The sequence below is a fragment of the Strix uralensis genome, chromosome 2, assembly GCF_047716275.1.
Source record: "Strix uralensis isolate ZFMK-TIS-50842 chromosome 2, bStrUra1, whole genome shotgun sequence".
NCBI lineage: Eukaryota > Metazoa > Chordata > Aves > Strigiformes > Strigidae > Strix > Strix uralensis.
This window is the reverse complement of record NC_133973.1, coordinates 76,808,022-76,835,912: the sequence shown is the minus strand read 5'-3', so window position 1 is coordinate 76,835,912 and position 27,891 is coordinate 76,808,022. Positions and strand designations below refer to the sequence as shown.

General features: G+C 36.5%; 1 protein-coding gene across 6 annotated transcripts in view; it reads right to left on the bottom strand.

The window, feature by feature from the left end:
• The window catches only part of FGF14 (fibroblast growth factor 14), a 420,876-nt gene that overhangs the window by 98,054 nt on the left and 294,931 nt on the right, over positions 1 to 27,891 (bottom strand). For 5 of the 6 annotated variants that reach the window (XM_074859333.1, XM_074859338.1, XM_074859337.1 and 2 more), the window contains 2 exons: positions 9,573 to 9,683; positions 1,013 to 1,116 (listed from right to left, as the gene is read on the bottom strand). In XM_074859333.1, coding sequence (XP_074715434.1) covers positions 1,013 to 1,116; positions 9,573 to 9,683 — 215 coding nt within the window. The remainder of the gene's footprint in view (positions 1 to 1,012; positions 1,117 to 9,572; positions 9,684 to 27,891) is intronic. The other variant, XM_074859335.1, reaches the window with a different exon arrangement.

Genomic DNA, 27,891 nt, shown 5'->3' with positions numbered 1-27,891 from the left:
TTTTTTCTTCCTAATTAGCTTTTCCAAGACAATTGTATATTTGAAACAAACAGAATACTTTCCCTCAGGGCATCAGAAACTTAATCTATCCAATTTCCTTTCAATGGACATTGAAAATAAAGCAGTATATTGTAGCTCAGTGGGGAATTAAGAACTATGTGACATAAAAAATGGAAAAAGCACTATGTAAATAAATTCAACATAGCAATAAAAACATAGTAATGAAAAATCCTTTAAGCCACCTTGTTAATACCTGACAGAACTGTCTGTTCATATTAAAGTCTGTTTGCCTTTCAAAGGAGGTTAAGACACTAAATTTACACAAAACTGAGGATTTTTATATTCACAGCAACACGCTGATTAACATCAAATAATTTGGAATATCTTAAACAATCTGAGGACTTTCCCATCACTTTATCCAGCAGTCTTCTTTGTGACTCAAAAGATTTTTTTCTCAAATTTTGATCATTTTACAAAGATATAGACCCCCACAGAACTCTTTATTTTCCTGATATCTGAAACAAAAACATGAATAATGCTAAATACACAGTTACAAGATTATGGTGATAAACTGTAAGGCTGTTAATGATGTTTTAGATGGAAGTTACACTTGTAAGTCTTGTCAATAAAAGTAACTGTTAGAACAGCTTTTGGACTCTGATCAAAAAGTCATTAGTAAAATAATTGCAGGTCTTTATTTAAAAATTCTGGAGAAATTAATTGAAAATAATAATCTCTGTGGTGTATTGCACACTACCAGTATAGCCTACCAGAAAAAGAGCTCTACAGAATGTTTTTTAAGGACTGCTATCATGCAGACTTTCGTACATAGTAATTTCTGCTGTATCTCATTTATAGATATGCTGCATGCATATAGGGGTACACAGGTGAGTGTACTATATATACACACACATATATAGATGTTATAGAACTTCTTAAAAGTGAATATGTGCCTCATCCTGTGTAGATTTCAACTTCATCTGTGCCTCTTAGAGTTCAGAAAGGTACTTACTGATGTGTAGAGGAAACCTTCTCCATTTAGGGCGATATACAACCCAGTCTTTACACCCTGGATAGCAACAACTCGAAGTCCCACTGGTATAAGGTTGAATAACGCTGTGAAGAAAAAACATGACCAGATATGAATATACTATGATTATTAAAATATTCTAATAACATCATTAGTAAAAAGAAAGAAAACTACTCCTTGTATAACTTTTTCTGATTTTAAAATTAAACTAATTCAGAAAATCTTGCTTTTAGTAAAGCTAATCCTTAAAATGAAAGCCTAGGTATTTATCTAGCAATAAGTCTTGCAATAGTTCAGTGTTTGGCACAAGTGCTAACTACCAAATACAAAGCACAGCACACTGGACTGCAATCATTTATGCAGCACTGCAGTCATGAGTATCTCAGGCAGTCTGAAAAGAATCAGAGAGCCCAACAGTTCCTTCATCAATGTAGACTGAGCATAAGAGTAATACTTGTGAGATATACTGCAGAAAATATATCTCTCTGATTCTGGGAAGTAGCTTTTTATTTTCTTAGGCATTTTTATGGTTTTGGACTAAGATATGCTCTCATTAAAGATTCCTTTAAGGGGGTCTGTTATTTCAAAACAAAATTAGTTTGCTTTTGTTAATGATATATTTGATACAAGCAGTAGTACACAGGTCTCAGGTAATAGCAGAGTCTTATCCTGGGTCAGAAAAGCACTGGAATATGTGTTTGACTCTAAATGTACATAAATGCTATTGAGCTGAATATAGAACATGCTCAAAGACTGAAATTTTTGGGGAAAAAAATAAAATTAAAGAAACAACTAATAGCAGATACCCTAGCAATGGTATATAACTCTGTAATAACAAAACCAGCCACAGCTTTGATTAGTGTATAAAAAAGAGCAGTGTGAAGAGTGGGAGTTTATCAGCCTCACCACAAAACAACAAAAGAAAAAGTGATGTAAGTAGGAGACACAGACCAATTCTTCTTCTAAAACTTATGCCAGCACACACCTAACAAAGTTTACTGACTGATACTAGGAAATCAGATGCAAAGCACAAGTCAGACAGTCTTGGAAGAAAAGATCTGGATAAACTAGAGTTCATGCTAAGCGTTTTTCCACTGTGGATGAATCAAGGATTCACAAGTCCTTGGATCAGCACCAAAAGCACAACTTGTGTGTTCAACATATGCAGCGAGGACCATGGTTCTACCAAGCCAGGTCTCAGGAACACAGTAACACCTGCAGTGAGTTCCTCCAAATTTAGGAAGGACATCCATAGGTGTGATCAGAAAGTGTACTCTATGAGGCTATCTGTAATCAGAATGCCAGGAGTAAAGCCCAAATCAAGAGAAAAAGGGTCATGTAATTGCAGAGGATAAGTACATTTTCTCAAGGTGTGAAAACTCCTGGTTGGTCAAAGGACACAAAGCCACAGATCTTTTATGATGAAGAAGATCAAATCTTTACAACTGACAAAAAACATAGGTTGACTACTAGAATTTAAAGGTATAAGTGGATGGAAAAAAAAACTCAACCCTTTCCTTCAACACTGTTACAAAGAGAAAGAATATGTAGTGTAAGTTCTTTTTAGGAACGCACAATGACAGTATAAAGCTAGGAATTGTTGGAGCAGAGCACTTCCTACAGCTGTAGAAAGAAAAATACATTCAAAAGAGCCCTGGAAGAACAGAAACCAACTTTACAGGTTTACAAAGAAGAATAGAAGAGATGACATCAGGCAAGAATTAGCACAAATATATAGCATTTTCATTTCTATTTTCCAAAAGTCTCCATCATGCTAGGATCTTACTGGCTTTTTCACTGGAAAAATACTGGGTACAGGCAAGGTTCCCTCCCTAATCTATACAAGATAAACATAAACCAGTGAAATATGGCACTCACAGACAAGACATCCTAACAGTATATAGGCTAAACACTGCATGACTTGAGGGCTTTCAAATGTTCAATATAATTTGGAAGTTAAAAAAAACAATCAGCCATTACTCTCAAATGAAACAATGTCAAAACCAGAAAAACCACTATTGTGGGTGATGGAGGGGGAGTCTGTCACAGCAAAACTAGGTTTCAGATGGCAGTTAAGTTTGGTTTTTTGAGAAGAAAAGAAATTCCAGAAGGAAACTGGATATAAACACATGTTAGAGGCAGGGCAGCAACAACTGAGGGGACACCAGGAAGGAAAAACAAATCCTTGTATAAAGAAAAGAGGTGAACACAAAAGACAAGTCAGCCATGGAAAACTGCTAATGAAAAATAACTCCAAATCATAGTGGTTCAGTCAAAACTTCTGGAACATACATATAATTTGATGTATTACCAATAAAAATAAAGCAGCAAAGCTAGAAAAAAACCCACCATTGAAGGCGAATTGAAGGCCTGTAACGTGGCGGTGGTTAATGCAACCTGTAAAATTACTAGAGCGGTCTATAGTTGCTGGTGAATTTAGAAAGCACTGAGGAGGGCACATAATGTATCTTTTACTGCCACCAAGTTTTAATTGGAGATTGTAAGAGTTCCTGTAATTAGTCTAAGACCATAAAATTTTAGAGTGTGGTCTGAAATGCTGTAATTCTGCACATACAGAATATTCAGTAACTTCCACAAAAATCTTTCAGACTTGGGTGAAATGAGGCAGGACAATCTACATTCAATTATTGATTGATAAACACTCAGCAATGATGTGCTTCACACTGAGGTCAGCAAAACATGCACCAGTAAGGCACAGCATGTGGTTTTTACATGCTCTGAAGCTGGCCAAAGGAAATTTGATTTCCTCCAGAATATGGCTGTGTAGTACTCTTTACTGAGCAGGACTTAGGTGCCCAGTTACACGTTTTAAACCTTCCTAGGATTCACCTGTGCTATCCCCACTCCAGTAAGAACCTGCCTCGAGAAAAGCAGAAATCCTTCCAGTTTGTTTGCGTTTCAGGTCTGCACAGCCAAAGCTATGCTCTTGCCTGAGAGGCATGTGAAAAAGGACCCTGTTGCCAGCTTCCCTCTGTCTTTAAGACAGTGAGCCAAAACTAAGTGAGGTCCCTGATCATCTATACGTACCAAACCCAGCCCAGTGAGTGTACAGATGAGTTGAGAGAGGGAGCACCCTGGAACAGCCCAGGAAATATAATTCTGCCTGGTGCTCAGTGCTCCCATGCTGCCCACTTAAGTATAAAGCCTGGCAAATGCAACTGTAAATAAGATGTGGGAACATCAGGGAAATCCTTAGCTCTGCTTTGTATTCTGTCTAAACCATGACTGTAAAGCAAATTGTTGCTCTTTCTTTTCCTAAATCTGTAAGCCTACTCCTACCACACACAAGATAAGAAAATGGGGATTGGGCAGTTAACAGGAACAACTGTCATGAAAAAAATTATTGGTTTAGGTGTTGTGGAGGGGATTTGCAGAAGCAAATTTGAGTTGGATTCTAATCCTCCAAAAGTTTTAGACAAAGTTAAAGTCCACTTTTTGATAAGCAGTAACTCTTTCCTTGAGCAAAACACAAACCCACCGCATTTCTTTTTCCTTTTTTTATGTAATACCACCACAATGTATTAACTTGAAATCTGAAATGCCTGAAATCAGGTATTTCTGTATCCTTGTGAAAGCCTATTTAGGTACAACTGACTTGTAGCTACAAGAAAATTGCCATTACAGATCACTGGTTTTCTCAAGAAGCTTGCTAGAGACCAGTTGCTTAAAGCTTATAAACTTGCTGTCTGTTCTGCATGTGCACTGCTCTGGTGTCAGTTAACAAAATTTCCCACAGCACCAAATCTGCAATCAGATCAAGGCAACTATTTCTTTAATTTATATCCATCTGCAGGCCTACAGGCAAAAATGAGAACTCCATCAGAACATCTTTCAGATGGGCAATGAGTGCAAGGAGGTTGGTATTCAGAGATCCGTCCATTCATTTCTTACGGAGCAAACCCATTCTACCTGCCTGATGAATGAAAGACTAATTAAAATGTACTTTTATGGCCTCCATTGATCCTGTCACACTGACTAAGTTTATACTGATGGGAGAGACAGGCTTACCTAACTCCCAAAGGTGATGGAAATAGATGACTAAATGCCTGTGTAATTCTCTGAAGAAAAACTGCAGTAAAAAACATTGCAAAAATCAGATTGCAAATATTTCAGTTCAGTAATCCAAATTTAACATTCAATAATCCAAATTTAACAGCATTGCAGGTGTTGTTTTTTAATCTTCATGAGCTTTATTTCTGTCTAATTATCCCCTGTACCTTACAAGGGTGCTGTGAAGATTATTTTATTAATATCTTCAAACCAAAGTATGGTTAGAAAGACATTAAAAAGTTAATACTTCCATATTCAATTTGGAAGATATAAATAGAACATTAGGAACATGCATTAAAACATGAAAATAAAGGAATGTTAAATGGTTGCAGGATTTCTTGAACAGCAACTCTACCAGGTACCAAGTGCCATGAAGGAAGCAAAGCATGTTGCTTCATAATTAAGCAAGAGATGTGCACAGCACAGCCAAATCAAAGTTGCTTGGGTAATGTTAACTTTGGCATTTATCAGTTTATGCAATAAGGACACAAATGAGTAATGGTCTTTTAATCTGTTTTAAATATGACTGTAATTTCATAAGGGGCACATATAGCAACATTTAAGTGTTAAAGTCAGTTTTATCACCCATCGAGGAAAGTATCATAATTTATGATTAATTTTTTCAGTGGTTGTTGGCTGAGATACACTCTTCAGGTGAATCAAAATAAACCATAGTGCTAAGAGATCCAGGGTTTCACTCTCAGAAATTAAAGAATCAGAATTGGCCGTTTCCCAAATTAATTAGTCTTCTTACTAAAACTTCCCTTCAACAAAATTTGAAGATAGACCAAAGCCTGAAAATGAGCTGGTTTGGGTGGGGAGGACATCAGGAGGGGAATGTAACACTTCTTACCACAAGCACAACATGGAAAGCTCTTCTATTTCTTTATAGTTTCTGTGTAGTAGCTTGTTTTTCCTAATTAGTAATGATGAAGTCCATGGACAACACTAAAGCAAGTTCCATTGGCACCAAGTAATGCTGAGAACTGCTGTAAAATCCAGGAAAATTAGAGCTAGAGAGGGACAGCTACGCTGAGTAGGACCTTGGTAACCAAGCCTACAGCTTTAGCCACAGCCATTCCTGCTTTCACTAGAAGCAAGCCACAAAACAAACCAGAAACTGTAAGGCATTAGAGGAAGGAAAAAGAGAACAGCACCTAAAAGAAGAAAAGCAGTGTAATAAAGTCTCTTTCCACATATCACTGAGAGTTTGGCAAAAAAATATAGACTACACACACAAGAGGGTTTAAGCTAACAGCCTTGGTCTGATGATGTGAATTAAGGAAACTCAGCACCATTAACCACTAGGTGCACTAATTTATACTCTGTCACAAAACATCGCTAACTTGGAAAGGGTGTAAAAAGAAATTACAATAATGAACTGAAACCCATCAGTCTATTTAGGTTGGGTTCTAATAGCATGACCACCAACATGAGCAGACGAAAGTACATTCAGGGATGCAATTACAAGCAGTCACATCTTTCTTCCTTTTTCATGCAAGGGTTTGTGTGCAGCAGTACATTAAAAATCTTGCCATCTATCTCTGCAGACTCTAGCCTTTGCTCAAACTTAAGGCAAGTCGGGACAATGGCTGGCACTATAGCAGCTGACTAAAACCAGTAGTAAAACTCATTTCGACTTCAGATAGAAGCAAAAAGTTACATTAAAGAGACTACCAAGAAGCTTTAAAGACAAACAAAAATGGGTGTGAACAGAACCACTCAATTTGAATGGACTACATCTTAATCTACCTCTCTATAACACTGTGACTCCAATAGTGTGTAATTTATGTTTACTGACGTACATATAAAATGAGCACAAAATTATGATATATGCACTTGATGGAATTTTAACTTCAAGCACTCCTTTAACTGCTTGACACAGAATAAATTGCAACAGCCCAAAAAGTAGCTGCATGACTAAGCTTCAAAGAGTTTCCTTGCTGAAGACAAAAAAAGAAATCACTTCTCTGTCCCTCACTACTCACTTGCTCTGGCTGCTCTGACACCCAGCTACTCAGATGGCCAGTGCATTAGGTGGACCTTTTCAGAGCCTTCGGGGACAGTGAACAGTTCAGAAGACGGGTTGAAGGCTGGCAGAGATGCACACCCTTCGGTAGTCTGTATTTCCTCCATTTTTATGAAACACACCTTGAATGGGAGTCATCCTCACTATCAAGGTAAGAATACAATCTGTCCTATTGACAGATAATACATGTCTATCCCTTTGCCCACTGGTGCATTAAAGAGGCAACCTGCAAGCTCCTTGGTCAGAAGCAGTGTTTTCCCCCCCTGGCAGCTGCCAAAACTTTTTTGCCCATAAGCCTCAGCCAGAAATTATCATGGTAAGAAGGTCAAAAATAAAAGATCAAAATACTAGGAATTCTATCCATGAGAAAATTATTATTTTAAAGCAAGACAGAAATGGAAAAACAAAATATGCTGAAATAAAGAAAAGCAATAGGAAGCCAAATTTAAGGTGGAGATTGTATGCTTTCCTGGCAAACATATTAATTTTACATCCTTATGGTCTAACTTGTCTTTACTAAGCAATACTGTAAAATTTGACTAGAGAATAGAGAATTACACCAGTTGAAGACAGAAGAAAATCCCTTTATGGAAAAAATTCCTTTCAGCCTAAAAATCATGCTGAAGCAAAACACAATATTATCTAATAGTATTTATCCAAAATACATAATGCTGCTATCATGTTGAAGTAAAGCACAATATTGTCTAATAGTATTTATCCAAAATACATAATACTGCTATCTGGTATTTGGTTGAGTTCGGACAAGTTCTATATTTCAGAACATTTATAATATAGAATATTCATTCTGCATTTTGGAACAAGAATAAGAGAGATCTAGATCATACTGTTCTAGAAATCCAGAAAGGCAGAGAAGAGGGGAGAGAAAGGAAAAATGACATAGTAAGAAAAAAAGAAAAAGAAAATATTTGTAAAGCTGACAACAGTGAAAAGAGGAAGGTAAGGCACTATGGTCTAGTTTTGCAAAGATTCAAAATCCATGGAGTTTTAAGATTTAAAAACCCCCCAGAAATATCATTAAAACATTCCAAAATTGTTGCAGTCATACACAGCTCCTCACTGAAGCTGAAAATAAGAGAGAGATGGGCAGAGGGAGAAGGAGAGGGAGAGAGAGAGAGACACGCTCGCACTCTAAGACACATTTCTTGGACCTCATATAGGCAAAGCTTCTATAAAAAGCAATAATGATCTTGTCTGTACAATGTCTTAATATCTAGTCCAGTACAGAAGTGGACATGAGGGATGGACACACTGAGGGAAGAAAAGAAACAAGGAACAAGGGGGGAAAAAACCCCACTTGTAAAACAAGCAGAGAAATACATATCAAAATAGATTAATCAATTATTTATCTGAATTCTAAAAAAAAATAGAACAATAAAAGATGACCATGCTATCTGTTGATGAAATGTGTTAAAAATGACAACCATGTGTTAACAGATAAAATAGGGACCTAACCAAAGTACAGCAGAAACCTCAAATCCCTTAATTTCTATAGCCTAATTTCAACATTTTAGATGAAAGTAGAGGCTTATTTATATATGCATAATAAGATAAATCTTTTGTATTAAAAATGCTTAAAATAGACCTCAAGATCACACAGAAATATGTTACTTAAATATGCCATTATCATTAAAATAAACAAAATACAATTGTTCTCTGCTAAACAGAAAATTAAAAATCAGCTGTTTCTAGAGTCAGAATAGGTTTGCTTAATTAACATTTGCAACGGAAGTTATCAAATGTATATATGCTCATTGAATGAAAATATGTGGCAGTATCATAGGAAAAGAGCACCAAAGCAGTGAGCCACACAGCCTTTCAAGACCACGTTTGTTTGGAATATTTTTGAAAAATGCCACTGTCACAGTCCCTACACTGGCAGAAATTCTCTTAAAATCATTGAAACTCTTGCTGGTATAGGGACTGTAGGATCTTTAGCCTCAATTCAGCAAGGTACTTCAGCATGTGTTTTGAGCAGAACTTTGACAGTTAGACATACATTTATTTCTTTGCTGAATCAGGGCCTACATGACCAGAATGTTCAAGGAATTTTTGTTTCAATCTCTCTTTTTTTAGTATTTTTTATTTATTTGAAGATAAGAAATTTTTGTTAAATATATAGCTTTTATAAAAAATATTTTTAATGTAACTTTACTATTTTTATAAAATTATCAGAAGACAACCATTGGCCTAAATATCTCACCCCTGAGGTCCACTGGCACTTACGCTTTCCCCTTCAGAGAGAATACATTTAGGCCAATGTCCTGCATGACCCTGCAGGCTTCGAATGGACAGAACCCTCCTCCTTTCGACAAAACACATTCAGAAACCCTCCAAAGGCATTAACACTATGTCTGCGCATACACACTCGAGCGATGCAATCTGCGTGTGAGATTAAGACATTCCCCTGGGGCAGTCACTTACTAGAATTACTGCTGTCATCCTTGGTTCCATCGAGACTTCCATCGGGGTGCATTTGCAAGTAGTAGCCTTGCCTGCAATATAACCTGGTCACTATACCCTTGAGCTGGGGATCTGAAAGACAAACATATTTTGTCACTAGCCTCAAAACTTTTTCCAAGAGTTATCCCTACTTCTCTCACTGTAGGAGGAAGTTTGGTGAAGCAGCATTGCCGTCTTAAAAGTAAGTACTAAAACAGGATGGGTCCTGATGGAGATGGAGAAAAATCTCACCACAAATTATTATTAGGCCAGCTGAGTGCCCTGTTCTCTGCCTCCAACATCCTTCATTATAATTAACACAGGTAAAACAGAAAGAAAAAGAACACTCCAAACACCCATAGTCAGAAGACTTAAAACAGATTAAGCCCTGCAAAAAAGTTTAGACTTCAGCAACAAGTATAGAGCCTTAGAGAAACTAAGAAAACATTTAAAAAACCCTACTCGTTTCATACATCTTAGTAACTTACAATACTTCACATAAGTTTTAAGGACACTTGGAGGAAAAGGTCTGTCTCATTTCCCTCTCTACCAAAAGTGAAAAACTTATCTGGTATAATATTTTGTAATGGTCCCATCTGAAGAGTTCCCAAAATATTTTACCAATCTAGAAGTGGATACAACTCACCTGCCCTCTCCCACCTCCCAGAGAATAACACCCACAGTCAAAGCAAGACATAACTCTCCTTCAACAGAGGAAAAAAACCTGAGAAAATCCCTAGTAAGCTAAAAGTATATGGGAAATTCAGGTAGCTAAACAGTTAAGCTACCCTGTTTAATACTCTGCATTTATGAAAAATGCCAAGAACTGGGCAGTGGCTGCCAAGCCACAACTTTATGATTCATCTCAAGGATGGTGCCTTACCAAGTCACAAATTAAGCTGCTGCAGAACTGGTTCAGTGCTGAGAAAGAGGACATCACATCTTAAAAAAATCAACAGCACTACCTCTGTGTGATATTGGTTAAACGTAAACTATTAGGCCCAACTCCAGGCAGCCAGCACATAAAATTGTGGGGACATTGGCATGAAAAGCATCTATGCTGTATCATGCTTAGCTCTGCAATAATGAACTAAAATCATAACGGCTTTGAGGCATATAGGTAATAAAATGAACAGGTGAACTTCTAAGGAAGACAGAAGTGATTTCCGTGCAAACCTGTGGCCAGAATATAAAATCCTCCTTGAATCTGTGTTTAATTGCTCTCACAATCAATCATGCTGGGTTGCTTACAGTATCCTACGGGGAGGTGAAAGTAAACACTAATAAACAAAACTGCCTCTGACTGGAATGCTATGAAGTTTTCTATAGAGGCTCAGTTCCATGAAATGATGATGAAAATGTCAAGTTTTTCTTGAGTATCCAAATTACAAAGTCATATTAAACAATAAACCCATCTAAATTAAAAATATAAGATTAAACTGTAAATATCATAAAAACGGTTTCTATAAATATTAACACTGTAAGACTTTTGAGGCATGGAAATAAATAATATAAACATTTGGTGATCAACATATAAGCACACTACAACTTTTTTTTTTTTTAACTGCAAATTTTGTTTTCCGTGAATTTTTACATTAGCAAACGTTTCTCTGTCTTTATATAAGAATACTTAGAAACAAATATTTTTAAAATTTATAAACAGAATAAACTGTATTTTATTTGAATGTATTGTCTCAATCAACTTCATCAGGCAACAGAAAAGTATTTCCATAATTTAAAAATGAAAAGTGAGTTCCTCTTACACAGGCACTATTCCTATCAATGCATGCTTTTGATGTGCACTTCCAAATTGACGACTTTAAACATACTTGCTTTACACATACTAAAATGGCATCTTAAAGGACTAAAGAAAAATATTTTTAAAATACTGTTAAAAATAGAGCTTTAAAAAGTATTTACAGGAAAAATATCAGTATTTTGAAAAACAGTACTTCTAGCTCAAAGTATCATAGGAAGGCAAAGTACAGTCAGCTCACTATCACCAGCTGTTTACATCTACTGCTTCAAGGGAAAAAATGTGAAACTTCAAAATTACTTTCAAAGTTGTTCTTTATACTCATTCTATTCATTTTTCTAATTTCACAGATAAAATATACTTTCTAACAAGAAATTGCACACTCATTTGTCTATGTTTTCACCAAAAGCATTATTTAAAGTTAACCCTGCTTTACCAGCTATCCAAAATTATATCTGAATTAAAATAATTTTGTGGATAGCTATGCAATTCAAGTAGCAGTTCAGACTATGTGTGATGAGACAGGGTATGAATCCCCCATTTATTTGTTCACTCAAGCCCAAACACAGCAAAATAATAACTATTATAGCATGAGACCAGAGGATCCACACTGTGTATATATATATCTCACTTGTATACAGTTTTAACAGCTTCATTTATCAGAAAACTGAACAATGCTGTCCCAAAACGTGGCTCTTTCACTTGAATGTTTCATCGACAACTGGAATTTACTACTAATAATGTGATCTTCATTGTGCAAAGTAGATCTCTGTAGACTGATAAATGGAAAAAAAAAAGTTTTTTTATCCCCATAAAATGTAGTAACTGAAACTTTCTTTTTACTTTTTTCCTGTGGATTATTAGAAACTTTTTAACCCACTTTCCTAAGAACATCTTTTCTACCTTAAGTTCCTACCTGTCCTTAGCAAGATTAAAACTTTTATTCCTGACAAGTAATTTAATCACGCATTTTTTTATAGTTCTTCGTCATAATATTTAGTTAATATATATCACAGCACTTTGGATCTACAAATCAAAGTAAATAACAACTAAATGTTTTAGCTGAACAGTGCTCAAAAAACTGGGGCAACTGGACAATGAGACATGGTATTTCTTTGATCTTAGCCAAAAAGCAACCCAGATTTAGTGATGGAGTTCTACGAAATGACTCACTAATCTCAATGCAAGTCATAATAAGAAACAGTCAAAAAGACTACTCCATACAGCCTCAAGGTAAATATCTCCAGGATGAAGCACACCATCCTGTCAGGCAAAGAATTCATCTCTTTTCCTTGCAGAAAGATAAATGACTCTTTTGTGTCCTTTTTGAGACACCTGGGCAGCAAGCAGAGAAAAGAAATCTGCTAGTCCCTGCATTTCTATAGCATTTTGTCTACCCATTGTCACTTAATAATATTACAGGAACAGTCTCAGCTTCAGATGCTTTACAGACGAGTTTCTCAAACCCTTCTTGATGACACTTTTTTTTTTAACTGTCTGCTAGAAGGCAAGAGTGACCAGCAATGCCCAGAAACACCAGTAGAAGACTGATGCTGCGTGTGCACAGGTGCACTGGATAAGTTATGTTTTATAATTCCCACCACAGTGATACAGGTAGACAGACCAGCAATTATTCTTACCCTTTACACCCCACATACGCCTTTTTCTTCCCACATGAAAGAGAGAGGGAATGGCAAGAGAATACAACAAAATAATAAAACACAAATGAACAGGATGAGAGTAGACGACCTCACCAAAGAGTTCCCAGCTCTCATGATTTTATTATAGGTATTTTGCTACCAGTTCTCTTAAAGTCCTAGCCACCAAAATGACATGATTATGTGAAAAATACCATTTCTATTTAATTTTAAACACCTTGACTTCAGGGGAAAAGAAAACAAACCATCAAACTTCACCATGGATCAAAATTAAAGGACAGTTCAACATCTTCTAATGATCTTATTTTGCACCTTGACTTCTGATGTTGAACAGCTGAGCATGACAAGTCTGTAATGCCCCACCATGGAAAGAATTACTCTGACTTGTTATTAGAGGTTGTCGCTAAAAATTCAGACGTTGTACTGAATGGGCAAAGCAACAGCTTCTCAAGCCTTTCTTCCACGGCAACCTACATGACAGCAGCCACTTGCAGCCTGCTTTTATTGCTTTTTTCCCTTGTCAGTGGCAACACAGGATGCATGACTGCAGTTAGCATGCACACTCTGTCAGTAGCTTTTCTAATGTCCTCAACCAAGGTAGAGTTTAATTAAGATGTCTTCTTCCTCGAATAATGGCTACAAAACCAGCTTTGGCATTAATGACAGACTGAGTGCAGCTCTTGCTTTAGAACATGACACTTATTGTTTTCAATTAAGAATATTTTCTGTTCATAAACAGAATGGTTTTAGCATCTCCTTTCCCACCCCCACAGGCTGCCAGGACAGATCTCTTTAGAAATTTTATAGGTTTAAAATAAACAAGGGGACAAACTTATTAAATACAGGTGTTAAGGATTTTACTTCTGTGTTCGGACACAGATGAATTTACAATGCTAAAAGAACAATAGTGAATATGCCCATTGAATCTTAATACCATGAAAAATTAATCCCTTAGCATCCACTGGAGTTTTAATTTTTTGTTTTTACCATAGGAGGGCTTTTTTTGCCTGTCATTATTTACTTACTCCCTCTTTTGAGTAAAGGTACTAAATAAAAGCCTGTTTGAGCTGACAAGCAAATGCTTAATGGTGGGTTAGTCTCATATCAACTCACATTCTTATGGAGAATAAACTGAATGACCCAGTCAATTACCAATCTGTCACAAAATGAGCTGCTCAGCAAGTCAAATGAAAGCCAGTATTTAGAGGTACATTCTGCTCAGATAGCATAGCATCAAACTCATGTTAACAATTGGTAGCTCTAGGTACTTCACATTTTACTTGCCCTTTATTCTTTACCTTTCCCTCCTGCAGTTTTTACTTTTGGATATTTCAGTATTAAAAATACCACTCATGCTGGTCCAGAATAAATCGAGCATCTTTAAGATTTCTGGTGTTCCAATAGTCACCATGACTTGACTGCCATTTCTTGCTCACTGATGTTATGATCAGCATGTGTTAGGAAACTTCTCCCTTTTTATTTATTTTAAATATCAAAACCATTTATTAACTATATTAGGATTTAAAAAAAGTCAACCCCCCAAAAAGCTGCAACCCCCAGATTTCTTGTGAAGCTGGGAAGCAAAATACCCACCCCAAAGCACAGTGTCTCAGCCACTCCAGACCTGCCTCCCAGTTAGTTCATAAGGCCTGGAATGTGTAAAAGGTCATTTTTCCTGACTACTCAGACAGGAGTGCCTTGACAATAGTGTTGTGTGGAGTTTTGGACTGGGGTTCTTGCAGTCTCTCTTGCTAAAGCCACTCTACTTTGTATAATAATTAACTACCCGCCACAGGGAGGATTAGAGCCCATCCACTAGACCACATTTCAAGGCAGCCTCCAGTCCTTCACTGACTTCTGCACAGAAACCTATCGATGCTTCAGATTAATGTCTGGATACTATTTAAACTTTAAACATGTGTCAGTACCATCTAGTATTTTAGAAATATTTACCACTAGGCAATTCATCTCCAGAAGGAGGGACCAAATTCCATGTAAAATGACATTTCCTTTTTGGATTCTCAGTTCCTGCTGTAACGCTTTTCCCAGTTTCCAATAGTTGTCTTCTCAAGCATACTGTTTATGTTTAATCTCAACAGTACTCTAACAGGTGCTGTCAGTACAGATGATCACATTACAGTCCTTTTGCCTTGTTTCTGGCAAGTTTTGCATCATCATTCCAGCACATAAAAGTGCAGGATCCTCTCATATGCATGTTACACAATCCCAAAAGCAAGCTTCCAAAAGCAAGTACATAGCCGATGGGGAATTCAAAATTTTGTAGTTCATTTAAAGGTGATAAAATACTACATAGTCATCTAAAACCATGATGTTCCTTCATTATTAAACTCTTCAGATGTTCTTATGATACAGCTCTTGAATTCAAAAGCTTTATACACTCCTAACTTTATTATTTTCACTGTCCTGTCACCTGGTGTGTCAGTGTTTCAAAGTTTCTGGTCATGTTGTTTTTACTTTCTCTCATTCTTAATAGGAAGTGATAAAATATGAACATTTACATGCTAGTGCTCTCTGATTTTAATAATAATGTTTTCAATATCTCATAATACACACCAGAAAACCAAGATTTAATTAAGAGCTTTAAAGAAAAATATTTTTAAAAGAAAGTTTTGCTCTATTCAGGACAGAGGGGGAAAGGATATAATGTGAACTCAGAAAAGCAATAGCTTCCATTATTCCCTGTTCCCATAAGTAATAATAGTACTTATTCTGAAACATGGTGGCTTTGTGAGCCTATTTCTCTGTGCTCACTCATTTTTCTGTCCTCATGATGATTACAGGGCACTCAACTTCGGTGTTTATTTTTAACTCTACTTTTTGTCCGTTCATGCCTCACATCACAAGCTCATCTCCCGCAGAACCTCGCTTTGAGAACACATTTAAGAGAGACACAGAGTCCTCCTACGTTCCTGCACTGTCATTGTCATCGGCACTTCCACAGCGTTTATGAAATTTCTTGGTAAACTATGAAAGCAGGTCAGAGTTCTGCAAAATGGTTGCTTTTCTTGAAAGCACAGCATCATATCCTTTGTGCTGGTGTCCTTGCCTTTGTATTGCAAATGTTTTTATGTTAACCGCAAAATGTGCTGCCTTCCATTTGTGTGCACTGAGGTTTTGTCTCTAGGTCTTACAATACATTTCAAACTACATAAGATTTGCTTCTTGGTACGTGGTTTTACTTGAACAAATTTGATTGTCAATAGAATTACACCAACTTGGTTTCTAGCTGGGGTAATTTATATCCGTTCAGATTCACAAGATGATTGGATTTAATAGGCTTGTCTACGCCATAATTGTTAACAGTCTCCTTTACCAGCCATATTATTTTTGGAGGGTATTTGTTGGAAAAGAAAGAGGTTTAGGTTGTTAAGAAAACACATTGTTCCAAAATCACAATTTTACATGGGTATGGTAGTTTAATTTTAGTAACTTAATTTAATAATTTGCATTTCTCTTCCTACTGGACTATATGGTACATCTCCAATGTTTCTGATCTTCCAACACATGGATTTGTTGGGAGATTTCTCCCTATTGCTTTCCACTCTTGTGGAAAGTATTCCCTAAGTACTGCTTTCCACTGTTGACCCATGTTCCTTCTAATATGCTAAAATTCAATGATCTCCAATTTCTCAATATCTAAAATAGCTGACGTTACACACAGGAATGTTGAGAAGAAGCTGGCCTCTACTTCCAGGCTTACTTAAATAGCACTAGTCACAGTTTAATGCATTTAACTGTTACCCGACAAGCATCATCTTCCACTTGACACAAAATTATCATCTTTGCAACTATATTCACTTTCTCAAAGTTTACTTCAAAATGCTAAAAATTCTGTTGTCTAAAGTTCTATGTTACAGCAGCCTTGCTATTACAATTTTTATTTGTTCTTTTCATTTCACATAGGCCTAAAAAATATCCTGTCTTACTGAATCTTCTTGACTCAGATAAAATCATTTTCTAGTATTTTGTTTAGGACTCCTTCCTATACCTGAACATCTTAGTTTTACCTGGTATTTTTTTGCTTTTGAATTCTGACAGTGAAACATTAACATTATACAAAATATTGCTTAATATTTCTCTTTAAAACAAAATCATTAAGCAATAGATGCCAGAGTTAAGCAATTTCTGTTGTTTTGCAATAATCTTCACTTTGTTAGCCTCCCATAAAAATGCCCTGTGAAAGACCAAACTTTATTTTAGTCACATTCAGAAAATGCAAAGGCACCACAATGTGACAGATTCTATTACCATTTAACTTATGTATAAAATTTGACTAATGCATTGCCCTTTGAATGAGTAAATAAATGTGTTTTAAGAATGAAATTTCTCTGAAGATGTCACTGAACATGGAAAGCACAATAGGATGGGCATAGATGACCTTTCCAAATGTAACAATATATTTCACATAACACCTAATTTACCAAAGAATGAATTTGATTCTCCCTTTCCTAGATAATTCATATTTTTAGAACTAAATGTTTGAACATAAAGTTTATTTTTACAATCTTGGCTATTTGTCTCCTTGCATGCTGCATCACAAAGCAATTAAATATTTGATGTCAGCTTCTATTTCTTTCCCAAACACGTAGAATGAAATTTGGAAAGCACCTAAACAATCTATTTTAAAAGTATTAGAAATTATCATGGTAATACTCAATAGAGAGACAATAGCAGGATCATTTGCAATGCTAAGTATTAAATCCTAAACCACTCTCCATTTTCTATTGTTACATACAGAAAGCTTCCACAACACCGAGTGGCAGGGGTCCTTAACTTGTTATTAACTTAACTTAATTCTTGTCAGAGTACAGAAAAGCCCACAAAATGAAGCAGTATATTCCCTCTGCTTAGATATGCAACAGTATCACTTCTGAAATGTACACCTCAAGAACATAGTGTATTATATTTACTTTTACTTCCTTGCCAATGGCACAAAATATTGAAAGAAGCCATTCGCATTACTTTCAAGAAATTTTACATTTTCATCTACCAACTAGCTTCAAACGTGGAGGTAAACAAATGAATTGCACTGCCAGTGAAGTGGGAGAAAGAAGATTTTACATGAAGTGATAACTAGGAATTGCAATATATAGAATCATAGAATCATTTAGGTTGGAAAAGACCTGTAAGAACACTGAGTCCACCCGTAAAACTAACACTGCTAAGTCCACCACTAAACCATGTCCCTAAGTGCCACATCTACACATCTTTCAAATACCTCCAGGGATGGTGACTCAACCACTTCCCTGGGCAGCCTGTTCCAATGCTTGACAACTCTTTCAGTGAAGAAATTTTTCCTAATATCCAATCTAAGCCTCCCCTGGCACAACTTGAGACCATTTCCTCTTGTTCTATCACTTGTTATTTTGGAGAAGAAACTGACACCCACCTCACTACAACCTCCTTTCAGGTAGTTGTAGAGAGCGAGAAGGTCTCCCCTCAGACTCCTTTTCTCCAGGCTAAACAACCCCAGTTCCCTCAGCCGCTCCTTGTAAGACTTGTTCTCGTATGATATGTCACAGATTCATTGCAGAGCAAAGACATTCAGTTTTCTTTGATAGCTGAACAACATATAGGACTTCCTGGCTCCAGGTGCAGCAGATTCCAAATATCTCCTAATGAACCAGTCTCAATGTTCACTGCTACCACCATAAACAGATATGTTACTACATTTTACAAAATTACAAAAAATCACAAATTGTCATTTCCACATTAGCTGGGTTGAGTGGACTGAGCTGAGATTTGTGCAGATTTAAACATACAAATCAGAAAGTGAACAGAAACATGACTTGTTCATCAGTGCTAACAATTTAGTGCACAAATGTAAACTCCTGATTAATAAAAGCATTAAGTTGTGGCCAAAGACAAATAAACCTCTTTGATACTTAAAAAAAAACCCAACCCACTCAAAAGAAATTAAAGAAAATAAAGTACCATCAAGGAAGTTGATAAATTAATTATGTTTTAATTTAGTGTTCAATCACATACAAAACACAGGGATTGCTTGTTTTCTTTATATCTGACAGAAAACATTTACTATAAAAAATAAGGATTGGTAAACTGACTTTCAACCTTCAAAAAAGTGGAAAAGTCAAAATTTTCCTTAGTTGAACATTATGTATTCTTATATATTATTATTTAATCCTTATGCTTTAACATAAATCCTCACTGCCAAACCATGTCATTCACCAACACTGGCTGAACAGGTTTGTTTACAAAGATATAATCTCCCAGCAAAATGAGAACTGTTAACCACAAATTACATTTCAGTTCTCTTCATGAACAAGTAATATTACTGAAGACACAGGACTCCAAGAATATGTGGCCAGGATGAAAGGAAAATTGATTGAGAAACGGATAATCCCATTGTGAAAGGGAAATAAATATATTTCCATATTTGTTATTAGTTAGGAACAATCTTTATTGTTTCTGTATAAAAGCAAGATTACAGAGGTCCCATCAGACAAGCTGAAGTTTGCACTGTTAATATAAATAAAATACCTTATTTATTTAGAAAAATATTTATTTGCATAGGAAAGCATGAATACACTGGCATTACTTTATATGGAAGCTCTACAGAAGAATTTTTAAAATCATTATACATACAGTACTATTAATAATTATTTAATATTTTTATAACATTCCATTGCTCTTTAACAGAGAGTTGCTATTTTCAGTTTAATCTCCAAAATCTCTAACAGTAACAGAAATGAAAGCAAGGCAAGATCACCAAAAAAGTATCATCGAGGATCTACTGCTTGCTTTTGTTTTTTTTTTAAATACATTATATACCAAAGAAATGTCATGAGTTATAGGAAGCGTATTATTAAGAACTACTTGAACCAGAAAATAGAAAGTCATACTAAATATTTCAGTTGTTCCTTCATTTTTGCAGCGTAACTAAGTGTTACTCTGGAATGCTATTTAACCAGGGACCCGCTGAAGAAATAGCAGACATTTTCCTATAATTTATTCTACCATACTCACAAGCACTTGTATATTTTATTTGCCAGAATGCAGTGAGTTGGAGAGACAGAAAGAGAAGCAATGCATGGCTGCTTTGGTTTTCTAAGATCACCTTTTCCCCAAATGCTCCCTGTGAGAAAGGTGAGAGTCCTGTTCAGCCTACAGAGTGCAAGGCCTCATAATCTGTGGTATTAAACACAACTCAGAAATCTTAAGAGAAGCAACTTGGAAAACTGATCTTCAGCCAGTGCGACAAGAAAATAATACCCTGTACTTGAAGAACACAGTCTGTACCATTTCTAATTCAGAATTACAGACTCATTTCTTCTATCATTGATATGACAAAAACCATGCCTCTTTACTGGAGGTGCTCCTGCTTATTTTTTGAGTTCAAGGTTAACTTGGGCCACAACTTCATGGTTTTTTTGTCTTCTCCCCATCTCTGCTATTCAAGAAAACTTGGAATACACAGAAAGAAAACAAACTCTTAGGAAGTTACATGACCCCAGGAGCTGGGCTTTAAGGAAATCAGTAGGTTTTGATGCTGATGATACAGGACAGATCATATAAAACTGTGACAGGCAGTCACTCAACAAATCCTATTTGAGGAACCTCAGCACCAACAGCCTTGCTTGTCTGGAACTGGTCTTGCTTCGAGACTGACTCTAGCAAGAAAAAAATGGATGTAAGTAGCAGACTCCTTTTATGCCACCTAATGCTCCTAGAGGAAAAAAAATCCGCTCAAAAAACCCCAAACAAAACCAAACCATTTATCCCACCTAGATTACTCTGTCTCTCTTGGAGAGGCTATATAATCCAAATATTTAGCTACTAACCAGAAACTACGCAGAACTATACTCGTATTATCTATGAGAAAATGAGCAGAAACAGGTCAGGTGAACTTGATTATTCACTAATAAGGAGTAAATCTTCCAGTTCTGAGTCTTTGATGATATGGTGGAGACACAGTCAGCAGAGACTACCCTAGCCACTGGCGCCATGAACTAAACCTACTGTTCACCCTTAAAAAAACAAAAGTATTCTATAGTCTCACAAGATTGAAAATGTCTGCTAGGTTTTGGAGGAGCTCAAAGCTGGTTCGTGCTTTGATGGAGACCTGACCAATACCTCAAAAATACTGAAAGAGCTTTCATTCGCTAAATTTTATTAGAACACAAACCAGAACAAATAGGTTTTAAATATATAACCTGAAAGTGAAATAAAAATAGGATTGGAGATTTTGTATAAAACACTTATCTAGTGCATTTTTGTAGTGACTTTATGATCTGCTTTTTCATCCTGCTTTGCCTCCAGTCCAGCTTGCTCACCCTGAAGAACTGGCTATACATCTATCTGCCACCTGTACTTTTTTAACCTGTTCAGGTGATAGGGTCTCCTTGCCCTGTTTCTCACATCCTGTCTTTCACTCCCTACCCGCTCTGAACTCTTCAGTCCAGCATCGTTTCCCAGCCCTGCTCCAACTATGTTCTCCAACTATGCTGAGCAGTCAAGAGTATATAAGACAGCCCAACTCCCTGCTGCCCAATCACATCTTAACTTTAATAACAAAACACATTTGTAAACTTAAACAAATAAAACAAATATGCCATCAGTCACATATATCCTCCTTCACAAATTTATAGAAACACTCAGATTCTATAGATTTAGGCTAACTGTGCACTTGACAGAAGATACAGACTCCACCTCATAGCTACCAAGAAATAATATACAGTCTTTAATTTCTAGTTGTATACACAAACATCTATTAGCACATTGAGCCAAAGCCACCAGCAACTTCATCAGCCATCACATGCATTTTGCAGAGTAGCAAGTCTGACTGAAGATCCATGGCAGTTCCGAATGTGTATTTTCTCCGAAGATATGTAATACAAAACTAGCAAAAAAACCCAAACCAAAACATATTCCTCAAGTCTGCTGAGCCACAACACTTTCATGATGATAGCTCCTCCCTTCACTGTCTGCTTGGCCAAAACCAGTAACACCAGCATCATTCCTTCTCAAGACTAGCATCATCTCTTAATTTATTACAGATGTCAAATTACATGTGTGAAAATACTAAATGAGGCAAATTCGAGATCCATCATTGGTGTCTTTCAATGACATAACAAGTGACATTCCTCTGAACAGGTATGGACATCTACTCCTGATCTTGAACTCCTTCAAGAAGGAGTGGGGAGAAACATGCAGCTCTATGTATGATTTCCCTCATTCTGCCTGAAGTAGGATGGCTAGCCTTTGTTTTTAGAACCCAGATCAACAAAATTTGTTTTTAGTTTGCCAAAATAAAAGAAAAAGAAACCTTGAAATAAAAAGCAAAAACGGATGGATTAAAAGCTTTTCCATTCTTCTCTAATAGGCCAAAGTGGGCAATGGTGGACCACTGGCAGTTGAAAAAACATTGGGTCACAGCAAAACAAACAAAATCATAATAACTCAGAGTTTAAATCCTTAATTTCCCGACAAACTAAATATTTAATCCAAAGAGTAAATATTTCATTTCAAAGATGAGTGCAATTTTAAAATTTTAAAATCAAATTGACTGACAATTTGAAATGAAGACTTGCTTCAAAACCAGAAAAATAATAGTAATAAAAATTGTAAAATGCCTATCTGAAAATAAAGGGCTTACTCCAGACTGCTTCCAGGTTCATACAAAGAGCAACATGGTTAAACTAACAAGTCTGTGAAGACCCTTGTTTTAGAATCAACAAGCTTGCAGAGAAAAATACCTTTAAAAATAGCCCTGTCCTACCAAATATCCCATTTAAAGCAGAGGCACACAAATCCTTTCCACCTCAGCTAACGGGATCAATTCTGTGGCTTCTGGTTGCACCAGCATAGTTCAGCTTAGTTCAGCATAGTTCTGATGTATGTGAAAGGACCTAAACCCTAAAGACTTCGTCATAGATACATGCCCTATTTGGAAATACAGAGACACCAAGGAAGCAGAGTATTAGTACCATATTCAAATTCTCATAAGGGCAGAAACTACACCCTTGCCATTAGGAAAGTGTCAATGCACTCAGAGAGGACAAGTGTCCTCTATTGAATTTCCTTGACTGCTTCCTGAAATCTCCAGACGTCCAGCTCTAATGCAAAGAAAACCAAAGTTAAATTTTAATTTCTGCCCAGAACTGCATCATATGTTGCGTCTGTATTTCTACTTTGCATTTTTTATTTTTAGAACATGGTTAGTTTTGAATATTTTAACATAAATATTTTAAAGGCCATACAGTTATTCATTGAAATTATTATTCAAGTTCAAAGTAAAAACAGGCTGCTTCCATTATATCTAGGCTAAAAAACCTGTGGTATCTACAAGATTTTGTACGTGTCCTGTTGATTACAACATTCTGTAGACTCTAATGAACGTAATGTTATGCTGGGACTCTAGCAGCATAAAGAAGGTGAGGATGGCCCTGTGGGCAAAGCCCAGAGGTCTCAGTCAGGAGAGGAGTGGGGGTCAGGCTCCACTTTTGAGGGGAACTGGGCTGGTCCAGAGCACTGGGGCACGTTCCTGGAGGAGGATGAGCGCTGGCCTCATATTACAAAGTCACAGTAAAAAGACCCCACTGCCAGCAGATTTCCAGGCAGAGCCTAAACACAGAAGATCAGCAACACCCTCATTTTCCAGACAGCAAAACAGAAGCACAAAGAGGACAGACATTTTGTCCAAAGCAGCAATAAAAATGCATCCTAGTCCAGAATGTAGATGTCCCTACTAGGCTATACAAAAGGCCTTAATATGACTGGAAGACAATTAACAACTGGATAGACAGAAACCACTATTTACAAGTATGTCAGAGGCCAATTACTACTCTGAGTTTTACATTAAATTGAGTGTGTTCATTTGTGCAAGACAGTATTAATCCCACTGTTGAGGAAAATGGAAGGATTTTAATAGAGGAATTTAAAGTGGGGGAAGTGAAGGCAAGGGGAAAACGCATGCCACTGTTAATAAAATAAATAGATGTCAGCACAAATAGACATCACTTATTAGAAGCCTTCTATCTATGCAGCAGAATGACAGGTTATAAAATCTTTCCCCAGCGCTTTAGTATCTAGTGATGAATGCAACTGGAAGGAAAAAAAAAAAAAAAGAAACACTTGTCAACAGTTTCCAAACAATTCCAAATCAAATAATCTGCTTTAATTTCATATTTTGGACAATTCATGCTAACTACTGGATATGTGTTGCTCAGAATAAATAATTTCTCAGTAGAATTACCTCCTTTGAAAAGCCACAAAGAATTTTAACAGCAGTGTTTGTACACTGTAAATAGCTCTAAGACTTTTCTTAAACTCCTGAGACATTAAAAGCTTGAGTAAACTGGAAATTAGTGTGAAGATTACCTTACATAGTGTTGGGACACCAGCAAAAATCTAAAATATTGAGGTTCTCAAAATCTCCTAACTAACTAAACACTAGTAAATACTTCAGGTTTCTTTCACAGAAATGTTTGTACTTCAGTCATGTTAAAAGAAGATAAATGTTAGCGATGAGAGGTAAAATTAAGATAATCAGATTTTTTTGGATCAACACAAGTGGAAGGGAGACAACGGCAGGTAAATGTTGGGGAATTTTAGACTTCAAAATCTACTTATTCCACCATAAATCACTCCTCCTTCTTTAGAAATCCAACTTCTCTGTGAGAGAAAAATCGGGTTTTCTCCTCAGCTCTGCTGAGAGCTGGGAAGCTGAGCTGCCACTGCAGTGCAAGGGAAGGTTCCCAACGGTTCAGGCTCACAGCCCTGCCAGGCAGCCTGCTGCCTGTCCAGGCACTGGAGACTGGGAGGCTTTCAAGAGGCAGAGAGCTGTGTTCTGGGACCCATACTACTATTGTGGGTCTCAGTTCTCCTCAGGCCTGCCATGCAGCATCTCAGGAAACAGAAGCAACCTACTTCTAGAGTAGATTCTATGTCTAGTCTTTAAGACTTCTGGAGCATATTTCTGATGTAGTCCTCCTAGGCTCCCTTCACTGCTAGTAGAGCCATCTATTCCAGAATGATATGAATTACACCATAGAAATATTTTTCATTAACTGCATGACAGACAAAATATGAACCTGTAAGTTGCTCATGCTTTGGTGTCTACATAGCAAGATTTTGCATTCAATCGGGTGAATCTCATCCCAAGCCTAAAGAAGCTCCATGGCCACCAATTCACTGGTTGGAAAACTTTGTTTTTCCTGGAACTTCAGTAGAATCAAAATATCCCAGAAAAATATTCTGATTCAATGGTAAATCACCACAACAAACAGTAAATGATATAACAGATGACTGCAATGAAACTTCTCTGAGAAATGCTGTGAGTCATCTGAATTCAGTCAAAATCAAAACCCTCTGAAATGCCATCCTGAAGGCAGAACTTTTTCAAAGTTGGCCTTAGCAGAAAATTATTTCTTACCAGGGATAACAGGAAAATGTGCTCAGTAACTCTGTTTCTCTCCAAAGAACTTAAGATGACTACCTTAAAGCCAGAAGTCTAAGGAAACACATTGTAATAATTAAACCTTCCCTGAAAGACACACCTGAAAGGGAACAGACCCTCTGCTTTTGTGATACTCACTTGCAGCATTCCAGAAGAGAAATTACTTCCCTGTCCTACTTGATAGCTTATGCAGTCCACTGAAGAAACAAGTTTATGATGTCTTCAACTGCAATGAGCAGATTGCATAAAGATCTAGCTCCCTATCACAGTGTACAGGTAACACCAGTGTACAGGTGCCGCGGGTATTCAACTAGTCCAACTGATGTCCAAAATCAGCGTGTGGCTGTGGGAAAATGCATAAAGTAAACCTCAAGGGGATGAAGTTCATGCCTTTGTTTAGTAGAAAATGCTTCTAAGACACTTAAGTGATTGCCTAGCAAATATTCAAAAATAGCTGATGAAATACAGATTCTCCTGTGCTCTGCAGTAATCCTCTTTTAACCTCATCAACCAAGAATGAGCTTCCAGCTCTGCAACTGTCCTACAACTGCCATCATTCCACACCACCAAACATTCTCTGATAATGTCCTGGCATTGGTAACAAACATCAGTCACCTCTTATCTGACTACGGCAATGTATTTTGAAAAAGCTTTCCAGCTAGAATTAAGCAGAAAATAATGTTCCGGTCATGAAATACTTTTTCAGCATAAAGCCCAGAACAAAGCTTCCTTCAAGAAAAATTAAAATGAAGGGAAAAACAATACCAGGGTTACTCACATAGGAATAACTAGCAGCCTGGCAATCAGCACCCACTGGAGATTTAGGTTAAGCACTTTTTGTCTGAACCAAAGTGAGCATGAACTCAGACTTGAAATGTTGACACGGCAGGAGAGTGCTTGAGCCACAGACCTGCTTGTTTGTTTAACAAAAAAATCTTTGTTGTTTAACAAAAAAAAATCTCAAGTCTCAAGACACTTTCCCAACAGAAATTTTAACAAAACTGTCCTGTTCTGATGAAAGCTTGGCATTTGGCCAGACCTGACAGAACAATAAAACTACTTCAGGTAAAATCAAAATATCAGTCCAACAACCTCTAGCAGAAGGTCAGAAAAAGTGTAGCTCATCTGCTTAGGAAGAAGGATTACTGCAGACACATGACAATTTCACTTCACTTGCTCACCATAAGGTATTTGGTTAATTCTTTTCTCCTTCCCCTGATGATGATATACAGTCCTAAAGAACTACTTCACTTTTTTTTAAAAAAAAAAAAAAAAAAAAAAAAGGCAATTAGAGTTACAAGCAAAAAGAACAAAGCAAAAGGCAACTGAACATAGCACAATAGAAGGTCACTTGAACAAGTCATAAAATAAATTACCCAGATCTTCTGAAGAACCTCTTACTCATTAGGGCAGAGTTTCACCACTGCTACAACAGCAACAGACAATCTCAAATTTAGTGCATGCACACATGTGCACTGTTCCACCCTCTCCAGCAGAACCGAAGCCTATTTACCGCTGTCATCACTCCTTTGTCATTATGTAAAAACACAAAGTGGCACAAACCCTTACAAAATTTATGTTCTGTAGAGATGCTAAAAATAAATCCTAGAGAAATGAAGCTCTTCAAGTTGTTAAAACATACTCAACTCATTTTGCTAACCATGTACCATACTTATCTCCGTTTTCTTATAATGATGACTGGAACTTTCTAAGCTACACAGTTCTCAATGGTAAACCTAATATGTTGCTGTGCCTCTGTGTCTGAAGTTTGGCATGTTTGCTTATGTTTGATAGTGCAACTCCTCTACGAATGTAAGCTAGAACACCAGTGCAATGTACTGAAATCTGTCTGGATGCCAAACATGACTCATTTTGGTAAGCATCCAGTAAAACTTCCACCAACAGAACTATTATATTTTAAATCAAGTCTGATTCTTTACGAGACAAATAATAGCTTGATCACTGTTGTGATTATTTTTACATTTTCCATTCAGATGAAACCTTCCAGCATTTATTTCTAATAGGCCATAGCAGTTTAATGAATCCATAGATATCTCTCCTTGTATTCAAAGTGAGCGTGAACATAAAGGCAGATATATTTTTGACTCAACTGTAATGTATAGAAATACAAATATTTGCAAAGGTGGTTTTATCCTTTGGAAAGAAAAAATTATGTCTGTCTTTAATTGCAGCAGAAAATATTTCTGTTCTTCTTTCAAAACTGTGAACTAAGTAACCTTGTATCCACAAGATTACTTGGAAAGATACATTTATTATTACCTTTTTTTTCTCTAAAAGTTCATAAAATTAGTACTAAGGTCACCCTAGTTTTTGAAATAGAAGAATACAAAAATTCCCATTAATATTATTTTTCCCCTTCAAATCCCCCAAATACAAAGAACATAACCTTCCCTTTAAAATATATGAATTACAGGAAATACATAATGG